The sequence below is a fragment of the Oreochromis niloticus genome, linkage group LG22 (genome assembly GCF_001858045.2).
Source record: "Oreochromis niloticus isolate F11D_XX linkage group LG22, O_niloticus_UMD_NMBU, whole genome shotgun sequence".
Taxonomy (NCBI): domain Eukaryota; kingdom Metazoa; phylum Chordata; class Actinopteri; order Cichliformes; family Cichlidae; genus Oreochromis; species Oreochromis niloticus.
This window is the reverse complement of record NC_031985.2, coordinates 22,338,279-22,361,083: the sequence shown is the minus strand read 5'-3', so window position 1 is coordinate 22,361,083 and position 22,805 is coordinate 22,338,279. Positions and strand designations below refer to the sequence as shown.

The 22,805-nt window shown below is 40.8% G+C and overlaps 2 protein-coding genes and 1 long non-coding RNA gene across 3 annotated transcripts; 2 read left to right on the top strand and 1 right to left on the bottom strand.

The window, feature by feature from the left end:
* The first annotated feature begins 1 nt into the window (after position 1).
* zcchc17 (zinc finger, CCHC domain containing 17) lies at positions 2-5,164 on the top strand. The gene is made up of 7 exons (XM_013270652.3): positions 2-137; positions 1,397-1,594; positions 3,297-3,397; positions 3,621-3,712; positions 3,799-3,899; positions 4,016-4,152; positions 4,422-5,164. The coding sequence occupies exons 2-7, from the start codon at positions 1,456-1,458 to the stop codon at positions 4,590-4,592; spliced, it is 741 nt and encodes a 246-aa protein (XP_013126106.1). The 5' UTR covers positions 2-137; positions 1,397-1,455; the 3' UTR covers positions 4,593-5,164.
* Positions 5,165-8,108: 2,944 nt separating this feature from the next.
* On the bottom strand, positions 8,109-11,186 carry fabp3 (fatty acid binding protein 3, muscle and heart). Its single transcript, XM_003444047.5, has 4 exons — positions 11,001-11,186; positions 9,422-9,594; positions 8,694-8,795; positions 8,109-8,588 (listed from the first exon to the last, which is right to left on the bottom strand). Exons 1-4 carry the CDS (start codon positions 11,071-11,073, stop codon positions 8,535-8,537), a joined length of 402 nt encoding a protein of 133 aa, XP_003444095.3. The 5' UTR covers positions 11,074-11,186; the 3' UTR covers positions 8,109-8,534.
* A 6,658-nt stretch (positions 11,187-17,844) lies between these two features.
* LOC109196326 (uncharacterized) lies at positions 17,845-20,596 on the top strand. Its single transcript, XR_002057837.2, has 5 exons — positions 17,845-18,151; positions 18,877-18,955; positions 19,534-19,691; positions 20,035-20,121; positions 20,504-20,596. It is a non-coding gene; the product is annotated as an uncharacterized LOC109196326 (long non-coding RNA).
* Positions 20,597-22,805: the final 2,209 nt, after the last annotated feature.

Sequence of the window (22,805 nt, the reverse complement as noted above, 5' to 3'; positions counted from 1 at the left end):
GAGTGCGAGGAATACTATTGGTCGAGGTTTGCAAAGGCTAAGATGATTGGCTGATTGTGAGCAGCAGATTAGCCGCTTCGCTTGTTGTTGAAACGTTTTGAACCGGATGTAAAATAACCATCGTATCAATCCGAAAGGTAACGCTGATATCATTTTTAAATTATTTTCTCTTAAATTATTGCTGCATGACGTTATGTTTATTTATTTGTATAAACTAGAACGTTAAGCAGGCGCGGGCCTATTTTCTTGTTCATATTTTATTTATTCAATATCTGTTTATTCATTTATTATAGCTCTTTAGTGTGGCTAACATTAGCCGAGGAGCTGCTGTTCCATTCAGTTTTTGTGTTTGAGATAAAAAGTGAGTCTAATAGGTTTTTATTGCTATCCAAGAGATTCAACACAGCTGTGAAGCTCATAAAAATCACTTTCAGGTACAAAAATATGACACGGCTGAATAGCAAGTCAGCATGCGAGTTTAAAGTGGGGGTAAAATAATCAGTGCACATAATAAAATCTCTTTTTAGATTTAGCCTTTGAATACTGTTAGGGTCAAATGAACTGTGTTGACATTTGACTTCAGTAAAAAAAAATATGTCTTTGTTTTAGCATGAAATTTCATGACTTTTCCTAAAGTGACCCAAAATACACGAAAATGAAAATGTTTAAAAATTCATAGTGTTGTACAATGAGGCTGTTCTAGGTCGTATCTATTCAGATGGATTTTAGATCCACCAGTGTGGTTTAAATAACAGAAAATGTTGGTTTTAGGGAATTTTAAAATGGTACATTCCATTCATGGAATAATAAATCGGCATAGAAGTATTCATATATTGAGGTCATACAGAGGTCAGAGGGTGCCTTGGCACAGACACAAGATCTGAAATAGGATGCCATCATCATGGGGTAGTGAGAACCGTTGCCTTTACACCAGGAAAGAACCTGGCAGTGGCCTTTTGGTGTCAAGTTTCCTCTAGGTACTTGGGCTTCTGGCCACACTCCAAAGACATACATGTTATGTGATTCTAAATTGGCTGTGGTTGTGAGGTGAATAAAGTGCTTAAAAGTGCTGCATGAATGTATAGTTAAAGCGTGCTTGTAGTTTAAAGTGGTCATAAAGACTAGAAAACTGATGTATAAATTCAAATACAATGCAAAAGTACCCGCCATGTAAGAATGTGACCTACAAATAAACAAATTAGAATTTGTTTGCAGGTCAGCTGAGACTGAAGAAGTCACTTGGATGAGTGACGAAACGTTTCTCCCACAAAACGCTACGTCCAGATGAACAGATTCAACTTTTGGAAAATTAGAATTAGTTTATTCTGAGCGAACAGAGTTTAAACTCACTAAGATTAAAACAGAGATCATAAATGCACCTGATCTGCCATTTCAGGGATTGTGGGAATCCAAGTGCAAGATTCAGTTATTGGTAACCGTGGCTGTTTTGAGACGATGTCCGACCGTGACCGCCGAACATCAGAGCCGGCTGGGCTGGATGGTTTGCCACCACTGTACAGCATTGCCAAAGGAGAGGTGGTTTCAGTGCAAACTTATGGAGCATTTGTCCGACTGCCAGGATACAGGAAGGAAGGTCAGTGAAAACATTTGATTATTCAGATGAAAAATAGGTTAAAGGAGAAAGAAAAAAAAAAAAGTGTTGTTTTGTCTGGAGATCTCTGCTGGGGATTTCTTCCCACTGGTGCCAAATGCTTGCTCTTAATGTGTCATTTGATTATTGGGGTTTCTGTCTATTATTGTAGCGTCTTTACTTCACAATACAAAGTACCTTGAGGTGACTGCTGGTATGATTTGGTGCTATATAAATAAAATTGAATTGAATTGAATTGAATTGAATTAGTGTACTGTCTCACTGTGAGTAAGAAGACAAGGCCGGAAGACTTCAAAGACACAGGTCAAAGTAAGACATTTCACATTGTTGTTATGTTTAAATCTTTTTTTTTCTTTTTGGTTTATTAGTACAATCATAGTTTCTTCTATTATAATTCATTTGTGTTATCTTCATAGCAACAGAAATTGAAGATGTGTGTGTACAGACAGGAGGTGTGGGAGGATGGGTTTGGGCGGGGTTGATAAGAAGTGGGACACGTTGATGAAGTGGGATGACTCGTATCTATATTTACACTTGGGTTACCTCTTTGATAATGAAGTATGATTTATTGTGGCTTGGCCTTGACCTACATGTCCAGTTAAACAGCAGCTGTTCATTTTCACCACTGGAGGGCGAACTGAACAACTTGTGCTCACACTTTAATAACCTGTAGCCTAAAAAAATGTTTTGGACAGAACTTGTTTGCTTCATTTAAATTACACTCCCTTTGAAGTGAGTCAGTTAAAGTGGTTTGAAGTAGATGTAATGATTAAGCCACAGTTATATGATTTAGTTGGTCAAATGTTTTTGAAGCTTGATAACAGCCGGAAATAAGTTTGATTCTTAATTTAGTATTTGGGTTTTCATTTGTCATCCAACACGTATTCATGTGTCAACCTTTTCTGTAGGTCATTAATGCTGACCATAAAGTGCTGTACAAAAGTCTTGAGGCACTCCTTATTTCTTTATATTTTGCTGGGAAAGAGAAAAATGGGTGCAGTGATTTATTCAAACCTGTGCAAACATGAATGGAAATACAGAGTTTGTATTCTAATGAGCTCAAAAGTTAATATTTGTTATAACCACGTTTATATTTCAAAACAGCCTTAACTCTCTTACCTAACTTTCTTGTAATTTCTTTAGGTAGTCTTCAGGAATAGTTCTCCAGGCTTTTTGAAGGACATTCAAAGTCCTTCTTTGGATGTTGGCTGCTGTTTGTTCCATTCTCTGTAAAGATGATCCCACACTGTTTCAATAATGCTGAAATCTGAGCTCATGGGAGGCTAATCCATGACTGATGGTGTTGCATTATAAGTTTTCCTATCTAGGTGTGCTTTTGCTGCATTGGTATCATGTTTTACAGATGGCTGTAGACACTCTTGTACTTCTCTCATGACCTCCTCTGTACATACTGACAACGATATGAGCAAAAAAAAATAATAATAATTTTGGATTCATAACTCAATAAGACCTGTTGCAACTGATTTTCAATCCACTTCTTGTGTAATGTGGCATTTGGCCTTCAGAAAGGGCTGAAGAACTGTTGCTCTTGACCGTTTTAAAAATTACGAAAGAAAGTCTGGTTCCAAATATAAAGACATGAGGGTTTGCTTAAGACTTTTGAAACTATAAATGTATTTTAGGTGATATCTAAGTAAATGAGCTTTGTCCTTTGTTTTCACAGGTCTGGTACATGTGAGTGAGATGTCAGCTTCCCGGGTTGAGAGCGCTTCAGAAATTGTGGATGTGGGAGAACATGTGTGGATTAAAGTCATAGGGAGAGAGGTAACAATATCACACGTTTTGGACAACATTCATTAAATGAAGGTATTCTTCAGCTTCAAACCCCAGAAAGGCTACATTAAAAGCCCGTCTTTACCCTTAAACATGAAAGGGTGTCAGAAACTGCCACTCCAGTGGTCTCAAATACAACCTGGTTCTCATAAAGATAGTCACAGAAGTACACACACTGAGCAGAAAGTTTACAGCTTCTTCCTCTGCTCATTAGATTCAGGGTGACAAGGTGAAGCTGTCTTTCTCCATGAAAGCCGTCAATCAGGGAACAGGGCGGGACTTGGACCCCAACAATGTTATGGCAGAGTAAGTGCTTACGGATTCATTTTGTGTGTTTTCATGTGTCTGCACAGGTGTGTGTGTGTTGTTAACGTCTCTGTGTGTGTTTATAGGCAGGATTCAAGGCGGCGTAAGCAGTTTAGAGACCAAACCAGCAACAGGATCACGCTGGAGGCTGTGCTCAACACAACGTGTTCAAAGTGCGGCTGCAAGGGTGAGGTGACATCATGAGTAGTGTGATGTGTCAAAGAGACTGTGCTTGTTTCACACAGATGGCTGATTTGCTTGAATTCACACCGCGGTTCTTAAATAAATTATTACTCTCTTCAGGTCACTTTACAAAGGACTGTTTCTCTGCTCCTGGCCTGCAGTACGCTCTCTTGCCTGAAGAGGACGATAAAGAGCCAGAGCAGCAACCATCTACAGCTGCACAAAATCAAGATTCAGACAAAAAGAAGAAAAAGAAGGTGACGATGTGACCTTTAAAGCCCTGCACAGCTCTCGCTTCCTTTTCCGCTCTAACTTTCCTTTGCTGATTCTCTCTTTCTCTTTCATCTGATGCAACAACCCCCACATGTCTCTCTGCATGACATGCTGTTGTGACCACATTGGAAGTCTGTTGCCTGGAAAAATGATTTTGTGCTGATTTAAGAGGAACATACTTCAGTGTTTGGGTTTTTAGGTATTGAAACTGCTTTTTTGTGCAACTTCTTTGTTTTTAACGCTTATTCTCCAGGAAAAGAAAGCAAAGAAGAAGAGTAAGAAGAGGGAGAGGAAGGAGTCTGAGAGCGACAGCAGCAGCAGCAGTGAATGTAAATCCAAGAGGAGGCGACAAGAACATGAGCGTGACAGAGACGACAAGAAGAAGAAGAGACACAAAAAGCACAAATCGCACAAACACAGCTGAGACACACACAGGGGGAAAGTGGTTGGCAGCAGACTGAGAGAAAGACTTCCAGCTTTAATATCTAAACCTTCATTCACTATCTGTCAAGTTCAAAACTTGAAGGGAAGCGCTGTAAATATAAACATGTGATAACCTCCACTTGTCCTGAAGTTATCCCCTCCATAAAGGGAGGAGTCTGCACACACGGTGTAATCAGATAGGTGCAATCGATATGGCGGCAAGTGGCTATCCCTTTCCAAAACCCCAATATTGTTTACAGCTGTTCAGGATCTGATGCTCTGGGAAATCCATTAAACACAAGCGAGAGCGTAAAAAAGAAGAAGAGAGACACACACACACACACACAGGAAATAGTTAAGACATAAACAGGAAGTGTAAGGCACCACAAATGAGCTTAAGAGTAGTGTAATAACATGATAGCCTGAGGTTGTCTGCTGGTTTTCTTTTGTTTTTTTGTCTTTTTGTGTGTGTTTGTGTGTCTCACCTCGAGGAGACGCTTTAAAGTACACCCAGCCGTCTTCCTGCATGTCCACTGTTTGCTCCATTAAAACTATTTTTATCTGTAAAGGTAACAAAATGTCTCCTGATCTCTTTGTTCAAGGACCTTGAACTGCTAATGTTGCCGTCCTTGGAGGACCAAAACACACACACACACACACGTGCGTAGTGGAATTTTTCAAACTGGCTCTGGTCCACCCATAACCAGTTAATGTTTTAAAGCCTGGACAGGGGCCCTTACACAGCATAGAGCCCAGGTTATGTCACATAACTTTTTGGTTTTTATCAGTGTTAGAAGCCCAACATCTTGTTTCTTCTCTGCTGCTTTGACCCAATTTCAAGCTTCTGCTTGTGAGGCTGCGGAGAGAGATCGCTTCCAGCTGCGGTGGTTTGAAACGGCTCCAGTGCGATCCACCGTCAGCGGGTTTCGTTTACCGCTTAATCTCAAAAATGTTCTCTATTTCTTTTCCTTTCTCTGCTCTGACAGTTGTATGAGACACTCGACATGACTGCACAACCAGAAGTGTTACATTATTACACATACCTGGATTACAGCTGCAGCAAACTGTGGATTCTGCATTCATTTACAATGAACCGCAGGCTTTAATTTTAACCTTGGGTTGATCTTATGTTGTTTCTTTCTGTGCAGAGTGTTCCTGCAATAGGTGACACATTAAAACAAAAATCTATTTATGTTTTAAGATGTTATGTTTGGGTGTTTTGTGTTAAATGATTTGGAAAAAGATTGTTTAAAGGCAGCTAGAGGAAACCTTTTGTAAAATAAAAACCTTTTGTTTTATAGTTATCGCATTTTCATTAGTTCTTATTTTTGATTTTCAATCCAGTGTAGTTCTGAAGTAATTAGCAGACACTTTGATGTCTGATCCTGATTGCACAGTGTATCTGTGGATGGGTGTTCCTCTTGGGTGTTTTCTTTCCTGTTTTAAAGCACGGAGTTGTTATCTGTAAATTTGTCTGGGAGCACATCTGAGCTCCAGATGTCAGTTTTCAAACTAGCCATGAAAAGATTTTCAAGCATGACCCGGGTGATTGTGACACATTGGTCGTTATCGTTTGCTCAAATTGGAATTACTAATATGATTCAGGTGCCGACACTGAGTCAGCACTTGAACTACCTTAGCCTTCCTGGAAAAGCAGATCCCTAGATTTCATTTTACAGGCAGAGGGAAGGGGAGGAGAGGGCCACGGGTCAGTGTACTTCTACCGCCGGTCACAAGCCCAGATAAATGCGCAGGGTTGTGTCAGGGAGGGCATCCAGCATAAGAGCTTTGCCAGATCAAACATGCAGATCATCAAGAGCAGATTGACCGGTTGGAAATGTGCTATTGTTGACCAAAGACAAAGGAAAGAGGAGAGGATTTGGCATGACCTCAGAAGATGCTAGGTATGAGGTGAGATGGAGGCAGACGCTCTAGTCTGGTGACCCTTAAAGGGAGAAACCAAAAAACAGAAGAAGACAAGCACAGAATTTGTCAGGAATACAGATGTCACACTCATAACATGATTAATCTCACGTATGCTCATTAAGACATTTGAGTCTCAGTAATTCTGTGCCTCAGGACCTCCACATGGTTTTAAAATACTAAAATGAAATACCTTTACTGTATATTTTTTCATTTTATTTTACTTTGTTTTGTAAGTTGACACACTTTTAGTTCTTGTTTTCATTTAGCTTAAATGTTTCCTCACATCTGGTTTTCGTTACTGTATCATCCTTGTTATGTTTCAAATCCACAAAGCACTGAGAACTATGACTATATAGTTTATACAGTGTGCTACACTGCACATGCACTGTACATACCTATATATGATATATGTGTTTAGGTTAGTATCATAAAATGAAAAACAGCCCCGTGAGTGAGCATAATAAAGAAGCTGCACCTGAAGTCAAGGGGGAGCGCTGTTCTGCAGAAATGTAGTAAAAATCCAAAGTTTGAAAATGTAAATGTATAGTTATTTATTTAAGGGCTCCAGCATGATTACAGTTTTGCATAAGCTTTGCATAAAATCAACTGCGCTCTGTTCAGGATCTGTGAAGCCACATCAACGTGGTGTCATGGCGACGCGAAGAAAATTCAGACCAGGTTTGTCCTGCAAGAGGAATAAATGTTAGTACAGCAGCAGGTGGGAGGATCTCTCACACCTGTATGTTATTGGCTCAAACTGTGTCCATCTGAAAAACACTTACCGGACACTTAGTGCTCAGAGCTGCCTTAATTCTTCATGGCAGAGATTCAACAAAGTCCTGGAAACAGCTTTACTGCTCAGTTGCTTTGTTCATGTTTACTCTGCAAAGTTTTCAATACACTGCAGGTACAGTACGCAAAAACAGCCGCATCCATAATCTCTACCCTTACTCCATTCATTCGTTCCTCAACCATTTCAGCTCCGGGTAACTTTAGGAGGCGGTCGCAGCAGGAGGTGGCCCGCGCTCCTCCTCCGCCCTTTCACCCCTTCACCCTGCGTCTAGTTGGCAGTGCGTCACTAGCACATGACACCAGTGTACCCCGGGAGGGAATGATATGAATTTAGACAGCACATGCACAGGCCTAATTCAAGTACAGGACATAACATTATCCACACAAGTACAAGCTTTACCCCAACTTTCCTTTGACCTCGCCAGGGCAAAGGCAAGATCCACACTCATCTGTGCACACACACACAGGAGCTGTTAAGAGGCTATAATTAACCTCCATGTGAGTCCCTCTAAAGCCCACTGTGATGGAAAATGTGGTCACACATCTTGAGTCTATAGTTGTGTTGGACTACTGAACTCTTCAACCCTCCTGTTTAAAAGTACAGCTCAGATTGGAGCAATTTCATGCTCAATATGCCTCGAATTCAGCCCCGAATGCACGAGATCAACCTCGCAATCAGCCTCCCCGAATAAAGCTTTAAATTGATTGTTTAGATCAGTTTTTCCTGAGCAACGTTTCTTGTACCTCTGGGCTACGGACCGTCATTAAAAGAAAGAAAAACACATCCTGGGAGCATTTGTTTTTCTCCAGTCTGTCTATCAGTGTAGACACTTTTATTTGAAACTTTTCAGAACTCCACAGGAAAACTTTTCAAACACTTTTCCAGGCCACATGCTGAACACATTTTCTTAAAAAAAAGAAGAAACGCAGACCTGGAGTCTTACAGAGAAACAAACATCAAAAAAATGGATGGAATTTATTCAGTGTTTCTTACAGTAGAATGAACAACGTATAAAGGAGGAGGGGAGGAAGAAAAGGAGGCGGAGGTCACAGTCACCATAATGTTAATATTAAAAGGGACAATGACGGGGGTCGATAGCAGCCATATGAGGAGGTGGCGTTGGGGGTTTTTTTTGGCCTGTTTTGAAGAAGTGTTAAGGAGTCTGGGATGCGGGATTTTAGTTGATGCAGGTAGCCGCTGAAATGTTGTGGGATTTTTCTTTCTTTACTCTGCCTTCTCGTAGCGACGCGTGCAAACAACCTCTCCGAGTTTGAGTGTCTGTTTGAAGAGAGAGAGAGAAGAGAAGTTACATGCACATACATACAGAAGTTAAATTTGAATTTGAATTATTCTTTTTTTTTTTGGAGGGGGGGGGTTACTGACCAGCAAGAGAACGTTGCCGTTGACTTCCCTGACCAGACTGGTCTCCTTGCCGTCCCACCGCTGAATGTGCACCAGCTTCCCGTCCTCTATCGTGACAATAGACTGGCGGGGGCAGAAACGAGAGTCAGACACACATCCAGCGAGTGAGTGAGGATCATTTAAATCAGTGGTTCGGCTTTCTGTTATTTCATCCGTGCACTTCACCTTTGCACAGACATCTTTATAGGCAGCTACTGCACTTTTCCCATCTCATGGCAAGCTTGTAAAAAAATACCTAAAGTTACATATTAAAGAACGCAACGCACAGGAACTGTGCAATCATAGAGGACGTCAATGACTTGTTGGGTAATTCATGTGCTCGTGCAACAGCCCACAGCAATATCAGTCTGAATGTGAGCAATAGCCACAGCTTCTTGCCATCAGCAAACACTCTGCGGTATATATGTAGTTTAAGTGAATGCTCCTTGCTCCTGTCCCCTGAAATGTTCCCTTTAAACACTACCGCGCACTCAACTTTATCTCTTTCCTAAAGCTTTATGTCATCCTATCACGACTGTTTCCTCAGCGATCCATCAGCCTGTGCACTGTAATTATGACACCATATTTATTTATGCAGCGATGTTCCAGCAGACTGCTGCTTACCTCATACGAAGCCTGCTTAAAACCTCTTTCATAAAAGTCTAAATAAAAGGTTTTGCATTGCACAAGTTGGACCTTTGACCTCTCACCTTAACCTTCCTGTCGTCGGCGGTGGTCTCGTCGAACTCCTCTCCCAGCTTGAAGCTGAGCTCTGTGTTTTTAATGGTACTCTGGGTCTTCAGCGTCACCGTGTCGCCGTCCACTGAGATGATGGTGGTGGGCTTGGTGAGGTTGGCCACTTTCCGTGTAGCGAAGCCCACGCCTGTGTAACAACACAAATTTCAAACAACCAGGTAAGTCAGGTGAGGTGTGCTGAGGGAGGATTATTCATGTGGAAAATAAACAAGTCGAAAGGTGAGGCAGAGACTCAACCTGTTTCTTTGCCGCTGGCATTGATCCTGTCACATAGGGGCAAAGTTTGTGTCAGTGTATCAAGCAGATGTTGAGATATTCTAACCCGACTTAAAGGAAACATCCTGGGAGCGTTTACAGATACCGAAAGGAATATGTTGTTGCACATCCAGAGCAAAAGCCGTTGGTTTGCCCCCCGGCTGCCCTTCATCTGACATGCCCTCTAATCTCTCTTTTATCAGCCACTTAAGCGTGCTGCACGTTCTTCAAACACTGCAGAGTCCCTCCGACCTGGGAGAGTGCCTGTCTGGGCCTGTGTGTGTGTGCAAATTATTACCTGCTTTCCTGGTGTGCGTTTGTGTGTGTATGAGGGATTGAGTGAATTTGTTTCTTTGGGTAAACGTGATTCACACCATTTGTTTCTCAAACAGAAATAATCTGTTTCTGTTTGAAGTTAACATCCCAATTCATTTACAGCAGTGACATTCCCATAGCACGTGTGTGTGTGTAGATGCCTCATCGATTAAAAGGACTGGGGTTAGAGGTTAAAGGGCGTCTGCTTGTCACCGTGACCAGAGGAAATAGGTCGATGGTGATATGACTCTATACAGCTGTAAAACAAACTCCATCCACCTGCCTCCATCCCACGCTCCACAGCCATGTGTGTGCGAGGTGTTCCGGAGCCAAACTATAACTCCATGTTCCCGTCCCATCAGCTCCTCGTTCCAGCTTGATATTCAGCTCCTCCCATGACCTCACACAATGAACAGCTTTCAGCGAAGGTCACCCACATTATACTACACTGTGTGTGTCTGTGTGTATGAATGCCATTCAGAGATTCCCACAGTGGGGCTGATTTTTCTTTTCTTCACTCAAAAAAGAAAAAGGGGGGGGGCCCTCCCTCCTTTCCAGCACTTGGGCCATGCGGTCAGCCATGCTTCCTCTTTTTCTCCCTCCCTCTGATTCCCATCTTCTCCTGCTTTCTTTCTGTTCCCAACCAATGCCTCGCTCCACCCTTTACTCTACAGCCTACCCCTTTATTTCTCCATTTGAAGCCTCCCTTATTTGCTCCCATCATTGCCCATTTTTTTTTCCCACACCCTGTATCAACAGCTACTTAAAACAGTTTACATATGAAACACACCTTACACCATTTATCTCGCCTCAAACCCGTCTCCACATGCGCTCGCATGCAGCACTGGCACTACTGCTGCATCCTCTCCTGTTTCACACGCATGCGCACACACTCCCCTGCGCAATGTGCATGCATTAAAAAAAACAGAAGAAGAAAGAAATAGAAATACACGGAACACTTACCCAGCTCTTTCATGTACTCATCAAATTTATCGCTCTCCTTGAGGAGCCATGTGCCAACGAAAACATCGACCATGTCTGCAGCGGTGCGGAGGAATGAGGGCGAGAGAGAGAGACGGTGTGTGTGTGAGGGAGAGAGAGAGGCGGCAAAGCAGGGGAGCGTCAGAATGAGAGACGAGGGAAAGAGGCAGGGAGAGTAATGTAAGCGCCACCAGCTTTGCTGTGATCTTACTGGCTGAATGTACCGGCTGTTCGTGATGTCATCACTCTGTGTCACCCACAGACTGCCGGACGCGAGGGGGGTAGGGGGGGTGCAAAGAGAGAACATGTGATAGCCTTGGTTTTGTCAAAGTGATTGCCATGCAAATAAATTGTGTTTGAATTGCTTGAAAGGTTTGTTTGCATCTGCTTTCTGTGCGTATTATCAGCCTTAATAAAGCATCGGAGAAAGAGAAGGAGGATCAGAGAGGGCTTTAGTAGAGAAATCAAAGAAGAGGGAGAAAGGGCAGAGTGGAGAAATTAATGGGGAGGAGGTGGAGGAGTACGAGGCGGTGAGCCTGAGGGAAAAGAGGCCCACCATTGAGTCTTTTTTTTTCTTTTTTTTTTGCAGCTGTTGGTTGTAAATGTGTTTTCTCTGCCCTTCTTTTACTCCCCAGTTGTTCTCGTCATCTCTGGTCCCTCCACCTGGGGGGTTTCCATCCACCTGCACTGTGTGGTTTGCCGGTTATTTTAATGACCCTGATTGTGGCTCACCAAAGTGTGAAAAGTGTAACCAAATGTGTATGTGTGTTTGTGAGAGTGCTTGTAAACACAGATACAGGTTTGCGAATGCTGGCAGACGTGTGTTGCAGTTATGACTGTGAAGATAACAGTGCTGGTGTGTTACTATAGTGCTTGTTTTGTAGACACAGATACAAAACATGTTCACCTCCAACTGGTCACAGATTGCTGCCCCTTCCTGGTTCTGCCAGAGGTTTCTTCCTGTTAAAAGGTAGTTTTTCCTTCCCACTGTTGACAAAGTGCTTGCTCATAGGGTTGTTTGATTACAGTTTCAAACGACCCGCAATACAAAGCGCCTTCAGGTGATTGTTCCTGTGATTTGTCGCTATTGAATTGATCTGTATTAACCCTAGAACACTATCGCTGGGTGATTTTCAACCGAGCAAATACATTTACATGATTTCTCTCTCCTGCAGCTGTTAGCTGTCGAGCAGACTGTGCCTCCACCAGGGAAGTCTCAAATGTCCCAGGAATGGGTGGATCAAAGACCAGCTTTCCAGTGTCATTATTTATTTTTTCTTTTAGGAATTTTTCTGTTCTTGAATTCCAGATTTTTCTGTAATTTGGGAACATTATTTTAGAGTCCCCCCATGACACTTTTTTCATTTTGTTAGACATGGCACAGTTGAAAGTAAAAGCAGACCACTCTGATTTGTAATGTGTTGTCATATTTTGATATATTTTGATGACAAGTACTTTTTGTTGGTCATATTATATCGGGTAAAAATCACCCAGCATTAGTGATTGTGTTATTATTTATAGCGATAGTGTTCTAGGGTTAAAAGGTACCACCCTGCAGAGTTTCTTACCTTATCTGTATCATTTAGATTGAACAACAAACACTTGAATCTTTAATCTATCAGCTACAAAGTGCACGTAATATCTGGGTAGGCCTCTTAAAGGACAGAGCAGGTCCTTGTCTGCAGACTTCACAGCAAGTCAGTGGGTGTCATGAGTCATTTCTCTTTCAGCTCTACCAAGCTAAATGAGTATTTCTGGCTTTTGCAACAACACATCTGACAAAGTGGATTGCCTTAGTTTGCTGCATGTGCGAAAGGGAAACTTTGCAGAGTCTGGAGAATCCGATCCAGATGTTAGCATAGCATAGCATAATAACTGCGTTGTAAAACTCAATAAATACAACTTGTTGTTATGTTTGGAGTCAGACATCTTCGTGGTGCAGAAAATACAAATACTGCACCAAATGTGGAGTCATTCCTGACAGAAAAGGTATCATCCATCCATCCATTTCTGAAACACTTTTGGGGAACACATTTGGGAGATTAAAAACAGGAACACAGAGGTCAAGACTTCACTGACGGTAGCCCATTGTTCCTCTCGGTCTTTTCAATGCTCTCGTAGTTCCTGAAACAGCAGAAACTTCGTACAGCAGAAACAAGCTAAATAGGAATAGAGCAGCATTTTTGGGAAATATGCAGAGAGATGCAGGCGATAGCATATTAGCTTAGCACAGAACCTAGAGGAACTATTTAGACAAGGCATCTGTCCAAAGATAAGTTCAGACAGCTGCAGACGCCAAGCACAAGCAGTCATTCCAGTTATACTTTTCATGCTTTTCAAGTCCACTTGGAGTCTGCTTGATGGACACATGCATGGTTGGAGCATTTATGCTGTAGTCACAATAAAACTGGAGATAATGGAGTTAAAAAAGTACACCAGGGAGCACATATAAACCTCTCTAGTTAACATAGTTAATTTTATTTCTTTTTCCAGAAAAGAACAAAAGAACTTAAATGACAAACTTTTAGCTGTACTTTGTGCTGGATTAGGTTGAATGGAATATTTCCCAAGGTTTGCCATTACAGCTGCATTTTTTCTCCTCCTTTTTTTTTTTTTTAATACTACTCATGTATTTTTTTTTATAGTACTCAGGTCTGTATTATTAAACTTTTGAGTTACAGATGGTTGATGTTTCTGTTTTACTCAAAGAACGCAGTTTTTGGTAGATAAGTCCCATTTAATACCATTGTGAAGTATTTAGGCTAACTAAGCTAGCCAACTAGTGTTAGGCTGTGTCCCCACAGAAAGCAGGAAGAAGCACATGTACATGGTATGAAGGTATGTTATGAATATGCTATAACTGTAAGTATGTACAGGCTGTAGTGAGTGTACAAGCTATGTACAGGCTATGAATAGGATATAAATATGAAAACTATACAGAAATATGAACTATGCAAGATATAAACAGTTGTAAACAGTTCATTATCATGTTGTACAGAATGATTGTCTATACAGCATTTACAGTAGTGCAGTTACGATGAGTGAAATATGTGGATAATTTCTACAGAGGTTATATAAAGTGCTAGTGGTTGTGAGTGGTGGTTCAGTCCATGTCATTATTGTGTGTATAAGGGTACAGTTGTCCATTTGTTTGTTTTTGTCCATTGTGTGTGTGTTCAGTTATATGTGGTTGTGGGTGTGTGTATGTTCAGTCCATGAGTTTAATGTGGGTTAGATGTCAGGGGGCAGAGTTCAGGAGTCTGAGAGCTAAAGCTGAAAATTGGTCCCTAGTGGATGTTCCAGGCCCCAGTTGCCCAGGTAACCCTCTAACAGGTTGGTAGTTGCTTAAAGTACTCTATTTGAAGTTTAGCCACTTTGCATCGCCAGACTTTTTTCACTCGTGGTCACTTGAAGTAGCCTAATGTCACTGACTTTCTGTGCTCTGCGTTGATGCTGGTTGCTTTCTGTGTGCTGGCAACTCTTCTGGTGTTGTCCAAATATTGTCACAAAACACAAACCATACATCAAACAATTCCTTCAAAGCTAATTCTTTAGCGTTCTGTGGTCTACATGGATGCTAGCAGAGCCCCTGGGTAAGTCAGAGTCCTGTGAGCGGGCGTCCAGAAATCAAAGTCGTCATGTGGTTCATGTAGCTTTCAAGTAGTTCCTGCAAAGGCTTAGCAGGCAGTTGAAATGTGTGGTGATAACATACAGACTTGTTTGTTTGTTTTTTTTAACTTCCCACCTTTCAAAAATGTATCTCACACTTCTGTGCTGCTATATTTGTCAGCTAGCATATGTTGGAAACGTTTGGAAATATTGCGAGGCAATGATCCACCATTGCTGTAACTGAAAATGGTCCATTGGAGTGAATGGAAACGATGCAGCTCTTATCACTACCATCCTTCCAACGGCTCTGGATGCTAACTGCTTCCTGTGTGTAGTCTTAGCTGACAATGCTCCTGGTGTTGTCCAAGTACGGTCCAAAAATAAGGCCCAACTTTTATATATACTGTATTAGAGAGACTGCTTTGAATAAGAGTGTTATAATTTTCTAATTCAACTCTCAGCATGAAAGCATTTCTCACCATGTCAAAAAATCTTTTCAAACTAATTCTAACTTTAACACTAAAATCCAATCCTGAAAAGGTCACTCAGAGATGTGTATATAGGTCAAGTGTAATTTTCTGCCTAAAACTTAAAAAACAAAAAATTCGAATCACTCCTCACAAATACAGATGTAAAAAAAAAAAAAAAGACCTGTTTTCGTCCTCACTGTGACATAAGTCCCTATGGGTTGGTGTGCAGTCAGGTTAAAGTCCCCAAAGGGCATCATAAACTAGCATCCATACAGAAGCACAAATGTCCACTTATTATCTGTCTATATCTATTATCTATTATCTGTCTCTCTCAGCGTGACGAAATTCTCCCCTATCTGCTAATGCATGGTCAGATCTGTGGACATTGGGTAATAGCAAACATGCATTAAAACTACCACACTGTCAAACCACACACAGACACACACACACACACACACACACACACACACACACACACACACGCGGGCAGACAGTGTGGGCAACAAAAGTCAATAGTGAATACTTATCGAACCATGTTACACACTCTGTCCTACTGCCCTTGTCCTCCACCGGCCTCCCTTTGCTGGTGTCAAGTAGTGTGTCTAAACTGGCACATGTGTGTGCGCTGGAACGAATCAGTGGTGTGCACGGGTTTGACACTTGACATGAACAGGTGTGAGAGGGACACATGGAAAAAAAAGAGAGGAGGAGAGGACAGAGAGAGAGGAGGTGAAAGGTTAAAATCGTTTCGTTCCAGCTTTTCCTCTTCCCCTCTTTTGCCTACATTGGATTTTATTATTTAAACAGTTGCATAGGTGGTAACTGCGCAGATGAACATGTCACTCAGATATATGTATATATGTATGCATATATGGTTAAAAATAGAAAGATTATTTTATTTGTTTGTGGGGGGGTTTTTCTTCTGCCTATAAAGGCTAGAATCTAAAATTAAAAAAGAACACGTCAGTCCTGTCAGTGTCTGTGGAAATATCTTTCCAAATGTGTGTGGGCGTGTGTTTGATCTTATGCAATCCTGTGATATAGTGCTCTGGGATGCCACTATGGTCATAACTCACATAGAGTTTTTTCTGGGAGTCTGAGGCGTAAAATCCCCTCTTCATAAAGACTTACATATGTGTGCTGGAAACTTTAGCCGTGCTGGGTAAAACCATAAATTCAAGTGCAGTATAAACACTATTAAGCGTAAGTAAACAGAGATAGCATACCAACATTTGCACTAGCAGGTACATGAGCAGTGTCTTTATTTGAATCGTGACTAATGTAGTTATCACCTCCAAGCTTCTTTTGGGTTCAGCCTGTTCGATCTGAATACAAAGCAAAATCAGTTTTCTAGGTTAGACTGCTGTTTGCATTGTCAACTGCAGATGTGATCATAAAGCCCCGATAACTGTCTAGGTGAAGCCTGCACAGAGTGTTTGTCCTCAAAACACAGCAGAAGCAGGGATGTGTGCTGGAGTGCATGTGTGAACATACATGTACGCTGATCTCACATAACTACAAGGCTAAAACCAATTTCACAAGCATAGCAGGGTGTTTGGGGTTTTATATAGAACTTTATGTGAGTATGGAAATAATACAACTAAATAAGCATCTGGAAATTGCCACTCCCTTCTGTAGTTTGTTCATTCAATCATATGTCGGTTTCTCTCTCTGCCCCTCGGCCATGCTTATATAATTTTATTCACACTGATTTGTCTATGCGGCGCTCAGGAGAGAAAATTGCAGGGCTATTATGAACATCATAAATCAGCATGACTCAGATTGCAGAATGAGCGACAGACTTTTAAACATGTTATTTATTGTGCACCCACCTTTCAGCATGGCATGTTTTATGAGATTCAAGATTCAAGAAGTTTGTCATTGTTCAGTTGTTACAACCAAGGTATGCAGAACTCTGAACGTGCAAAACCGTTAAGCAGATGGACAGCAGCAGAAGATGGCACTGGGTATCACTCCAGTGAGCTAAGAACAGGAAACTGAGGCTGCAATTTATATGGGCTCAGCAAAAGTAGACAACAGAAGATTGGAAAGACATTTCCTAGTGTGATGAGTCTTGATTTCTGCTGCAACAACAACATTAAAGCATGGATCCATCCTGCCTTGAATCAATGGTTCAGGCTGCTGATGGGGATATAATGGTGTGGGGGATATTTTGTGGGAACACTTTGGGCCACAGCATACCTGATTATTGTTGCTCACCATTCCATCCCTTTATGATCACACTGTACCTTTTAAAGTTTGATTACAGGAGGATAACACACAATATAACAAAGCTCAAATCATCTCAAAATGGTTTGTTGAACACAACAACAAGTTCTCTGTACTCAAATGAGCTCCACATTGACCAGATCTCAATCCAATAGAGCACCTTTGGGATGAGGCGGAATGGGAAATTCCATCTTGGATGTGCAGCCGACAAATCTGCAGCAGCTGTATGATGCTATCATGTAAAAATGGACCAAAATCTCGGAGGATTTCCAGCACCTGGTTGAATCCACCATGAATGAAGGCAGTTCTGAAGGGAAAAGGGGTCCAACGCACTGCTACAAAAGGGTACCTACACTGTAAAAACGATAACTAGTAATTGTTGATTTGAGTAAAGTTTTCAAATTAAACTGACTTAGAAATAAAACTTTCCATTTACAACCTAAAATAGCTTGTCTGCCCAACAAATTTCTTCCATTGTTGTCCTACCTAAGATTTTCTAGCGAGCATAACAAAGATTATCAACTTTTGAGTAGAGTTTTTGAGTCGAGTTGGGAACCGGTGGGAAACCCCGTAGGTGACTGGCACACGTCGTGGTCTGAATAAGTTTGAACTAGACCAAACGAGTCTGAGCAGACTGTGTGATAGTGGTTTGTCGATGTGTTCTGAACTGAAAACCTGCTAAGAAACTTTGAACAAACGTGGCCAAAGTTGGATGAAAATTACAATTTTTCGACCATTACGGATTTTACCTGGTCTGAAGTTGGAGTGTATTATTTGACCATTTTTTGGACAGGTGCGGGAGCTGCCGGCCATTTGCCCTAGCAGGTAAGCTAACGACATCTGTTATTAGGATTTTCTACAAGCGCTAGGCTGCATCCTCCTGAGGACCCAGGAGGGTGGAACGAGTAAAGCACTGAAAAAAACCCAAACAATAACATATTTAAGTCATCTAAGGGACTTATATACCATGTTTAAGCTAGCGAAGGACCGCGCGGGGGGGGGTTGAAAATGATATGCCAGGAGTTCGCTGTTCTCGCTGCTCTAGCGAGCCTTGAATCCCCAGCTAGCTATCAAAGCTGGTGGTAACAGACGTCTCCGAAAACGTAGAAGCATTTTTGCAAAAATGTGTTGTCTTAATAAACTGAGGAGATATTTGAAATTTACACAGCTACATTCTCGCCTGAAAATATCTTAAAAGTTTACTTTGTGACCCAGAAAGAGTAATAAGAGTAATATTAAAACTAAGTGGCTGCCGCCATTGTTTGAAACTAGAATCGGCTGGGCCGCGCTATGAATTCTGGCATAGGGTGGGCCACGAAGGATACACCTGACCCATCCTTCAAAGCTGTGGAAAGTATTGTATTGTTTTGAGAGCCTTTTTGTTGGTGGAGTATTGATTTTATGTACAATTCCACGGGTAGACGCGATCTGTACGGTCCGAGTTTGCACATGCGCAGTAAGGATCGGGGAGTCTGATCCGTAACTTTTTTTTCTCGTTTTTTTTCTACATTATATTGAAATGTTTCATTATTGCAAACATTTTCTCTCAGGCGGAGAGAGGTCGTGGAGTGTCAGCCTATGGTATCTGAGGTCCAGGAGAGATGACCTGCGCTGTTTTCCTCTGAGGAGGTAAGACTGTCCTAATTTATTTATAATTTAATTATTATTCTAATTGGGCATGATTTATACTTATATTGAAGTAGTACGGTATTTGCTGGGGTAATGCATTGGCCAACTTTATTATCTTGTGCTACCACTCCAGTCAAGGCCCTTGCCAGTGTTATATTGAAATCCTTACCCTGAACATTTCTGCCAGTACAAGAGTCCCCATGCTAAATCGAAATTGTGAAACAGAAAGGCAATCTCATAATTTTGACTTAGCACGTATTTTTTTCTTTTGTGCTAGAAATAGGACTTCTATAGTCTGAGATTGTTAGGGAAAGAATACTAAGGCAGGTCACAGAATCTGATTGGTCACAGATTTTGGTGCAACTTAGAACATAATATGTATTTTCATATTGATACTGGGTTTTGTGGGGGGTGTTTCTATTCCTGTGCAAAAGACGTATTCATGAGAGATTTTTGAAGTAGGTTTTGCTTTTGATAACACAGTCAGGCATATAACATGGTGCAGACTGTCCAAGACAGCTACCCAGGAATTTTCTGTGCTGAATAAATGACAATATTTTGGTGAATGTATTGTTTAGATATCTGAAAATTTCATCGGATCACAAGCAAAGACCTCCTGGGGACCTTCAATGCATCCCTTGACAAATTTGTGCCTGGCCTGCTGAAACTGTACTGGTCTAAGAAGGGAGTTCTTTGTGAGGAGATGGAAGACCTCCTGGATAAACTTGATGAACAGGTGAGTGAAGTGCTCCTTTATCTGACATTTTTAGAAGAGAGTATACTTTTCTCTTAACAGAAACTGAAAAAGATGTTGGCTTCAAACAAAACACATCAGTGGACATGTCAGTAAAAATGAATGTCATGAGTCATTGCTTTGTTCTTATTTGGCAGTATTTTATTTAATTTGTAAAATGAAAGTAAAATTGTTAACATGGTGTTGTTGTTGTTGTTTTTTTTGGGGGGGGGGTCTGACCTGTGCTTTACTTTCATTACTATGAGAGTTCTGATTTTGCATTGTGTATAGTACACCATGTTACTTCACTAATTGAAATTCTTGTTTTCCACTGAATACTCTTTAGACATCCAACACTGTGTCCAACGGGCACTGAGAGGCCTGCCCATTTTCCTCAAGAGAAGATGCAACAGAGGTTTTCCTGAAGTGCTTAGTAAGTACAAAAAAGTAATGCAAGTAAAACTAATTGCTATGAGATGTTTTTAGAGGATGAGTTTATCCAAAATGGAAATGTACACTTTCTCAGTGCAGTCCAGATAATTTTATAGTGGGGATTGCAGTTGTCATAACTCTCACTCCTTTTTTTTCTGCTGAGCAGCAGCTGGGCATTGTTAGTGGTTGTTCCATAGCAGAAAATATTTTTGTACAAAACTCACAAGGTGGCATTAATTAAAAGAAAATAAGCTTTTTCTTCTTAAAACCTCCATGAGTCAAACGACCAGCATGGTATAGAGGTTAAAGTTAAAATCTTTAGAAATTTGTTTTGTCTTTAGTTTTTCTTAGCTTTCAATAATTCATATTTTACTTTTCTTCAGGACACTGACATTTTGGAACCAGTGTTGAACGGTGCATCAGTTGCCATCCTCACCATCCTACAAGATGACGATGCTGATACGTCTGTGCGAGAACATGCAGTTGTGTTGGGAGGGGACATCGTGCTACATAACATTCCAGATCTCTCTACTGCCCTGGCACACCTCTTTGGCCTTCTGTATGCCCTCAACATTGATTATCCAAAGCAGATGAGTTTTACCTTTGAAGCAATTCAGGCCATCTTATTTTGGCCTGGTCGGACAATATGAAGGCGAAGTGGATAAATCATTATTCGAAATGTAAATTTTAGTCAGATGAATCTCTATTGTTGAGAATATATGGTGAAAATTTGTCTTGTAGTATTGTAAAAGATTTGTTATAGTGTTAGTTTCCTCTTCATTGATGGTAACATTTCTAATAACTTTTAACTTCCATAGTTCATCATAGTAAGCCTGTGTAAAATATCAATGTCTGGGTACATAGGCAATCGTTTGTGGCAGTACCCTATTTAATGTGCAATAGTTATGTTCAGCTTTTACAAGACGGTCAGGGTGTGTGTGCATGAATTATTAAGTTGCTGGACACTTTTCTTTTTTGGTTCTGGACTCTGGAATTTTGACGTCTCTGCTGGGGTGCTCAAAGCACCCAAAAGAAACTGGCAACATGTTTTTGTTTGTTATTTTTTTTCTTTCTTTCTTTTTGTTTTTTTTAACAGAAATTCACCCTACTACCCATGACATTCTGAAATGTACTGAAAAGACTGTTGAACAAAATAAATAAGCTTTTAGATAACATTGAATTGTGCTTTGTTTTATTCTATATCTATTTATTAAGTGTTTTTTCAAGTATAATAACAACATACATTTTCCTTTGTTTATATAGGTAAATTTTCAACTCACTGGAGTAAGAATTGCATGATTACTCAACAAGAATATCTGTGTTTGGTGAAGGCAGAAATACATGGCATTGAAACCAGAATTTCTTCGTTAGACTTACAGGATTATCCTAATTAGGTGAACAAGAAGATCCAAGTTGGCAGAACTTGTAAATCTTAGTTAAGTCAACAACAGTTGGCAAAAGTTGAGAAAACTCAAAAATCTCTTGCATCATGTTGCCTTGAAATTTTACGTTTTCTCAACATTTTCTTTTTTACAGTGTAATAAAGTGTCGATAGAGAGGGAGAGAGACAGACTGTAATGACCCGACTGTCACTTGTGGTTTGTGTCTAAGTATGAGGCAAGGAAATGTCTATGTGGCATCACATGACTAGTCAGCCACGGACATGTGGCTTCATGTGACCATTCTGTGATCATTTCCAGTCATTTGCAAAAGCCAGATGAATATGAATGTGGTAATGAAGATTTTTTTTCCTTTGTTTTTACACAGGACTCATTCTCCAGCTTTCAACTGGTAAATAGAATTTTGTGGGTCACACTATACACCTATCACCTGGTGCCTAACTCTTGTAGTTTTGAGGAACTTCAGTAGCGATGGTTAACATGGATGTGTGTACACAAATGGCTCATCTGGAGTCCTGCTGTGGATGTCACTGTAGAAAATAGAGAATTTAACAGTGCGTTGCTTCCTCCACCAACACTATTCACTCAGTGCTCTTCCTGATTAGCTGAAGGCTGTTTTTTAAATGTTTCTATTTTCAAAGCTGTTACGCTTTTATATATTTTTTTTAATTTGTGAACAAAGTGGAGTACTTTTACTCTGATTCATCTGCACAAACACTGGTAGGGTTCAAAGTGGCCTGCGTGGCTTTATAGCAACTCCATTTTCAAAATAGGCCTAAACATGCTAATGGGTTGTTTTTCCTCCACTTCATAATTGTTCTGTTATGTTCATAATAAAAAAAAATAATGGAAAAACAACTGTTGTTAATTTGGTTCTATAATTGAATAATCTGCACAAAACATGTTGCTTCTGTAATGCAACTTTGCAGCTGCAGAATAGTCACACATGACAAAAGAAGAAAATATTTACACCTATAATATGGATAGTTTAATATATACTTAACCTAATTATGATTAGAGGCTCCATACAGATGAAAAATGGCTCTTTTGACAGTAACGTTTGCATATGCCTGGGTTAGTCAAAAGATGACTGACTTTGACTGTGTCAGAGCTTTTAGATGTCATGGATGTTTGGATGAGTGGAGCCCAAACAGATGGCATCCAGGGTGTGTGGTGCCTGTTATGACATGCGCAACAGCAGCTTCTCGTTAAAGGTTACTAACCAGTAACACTAATAAAGTGCAGCTCTTCTAGACACTGGGTTCAGAGAGTCCATGCATAGAAG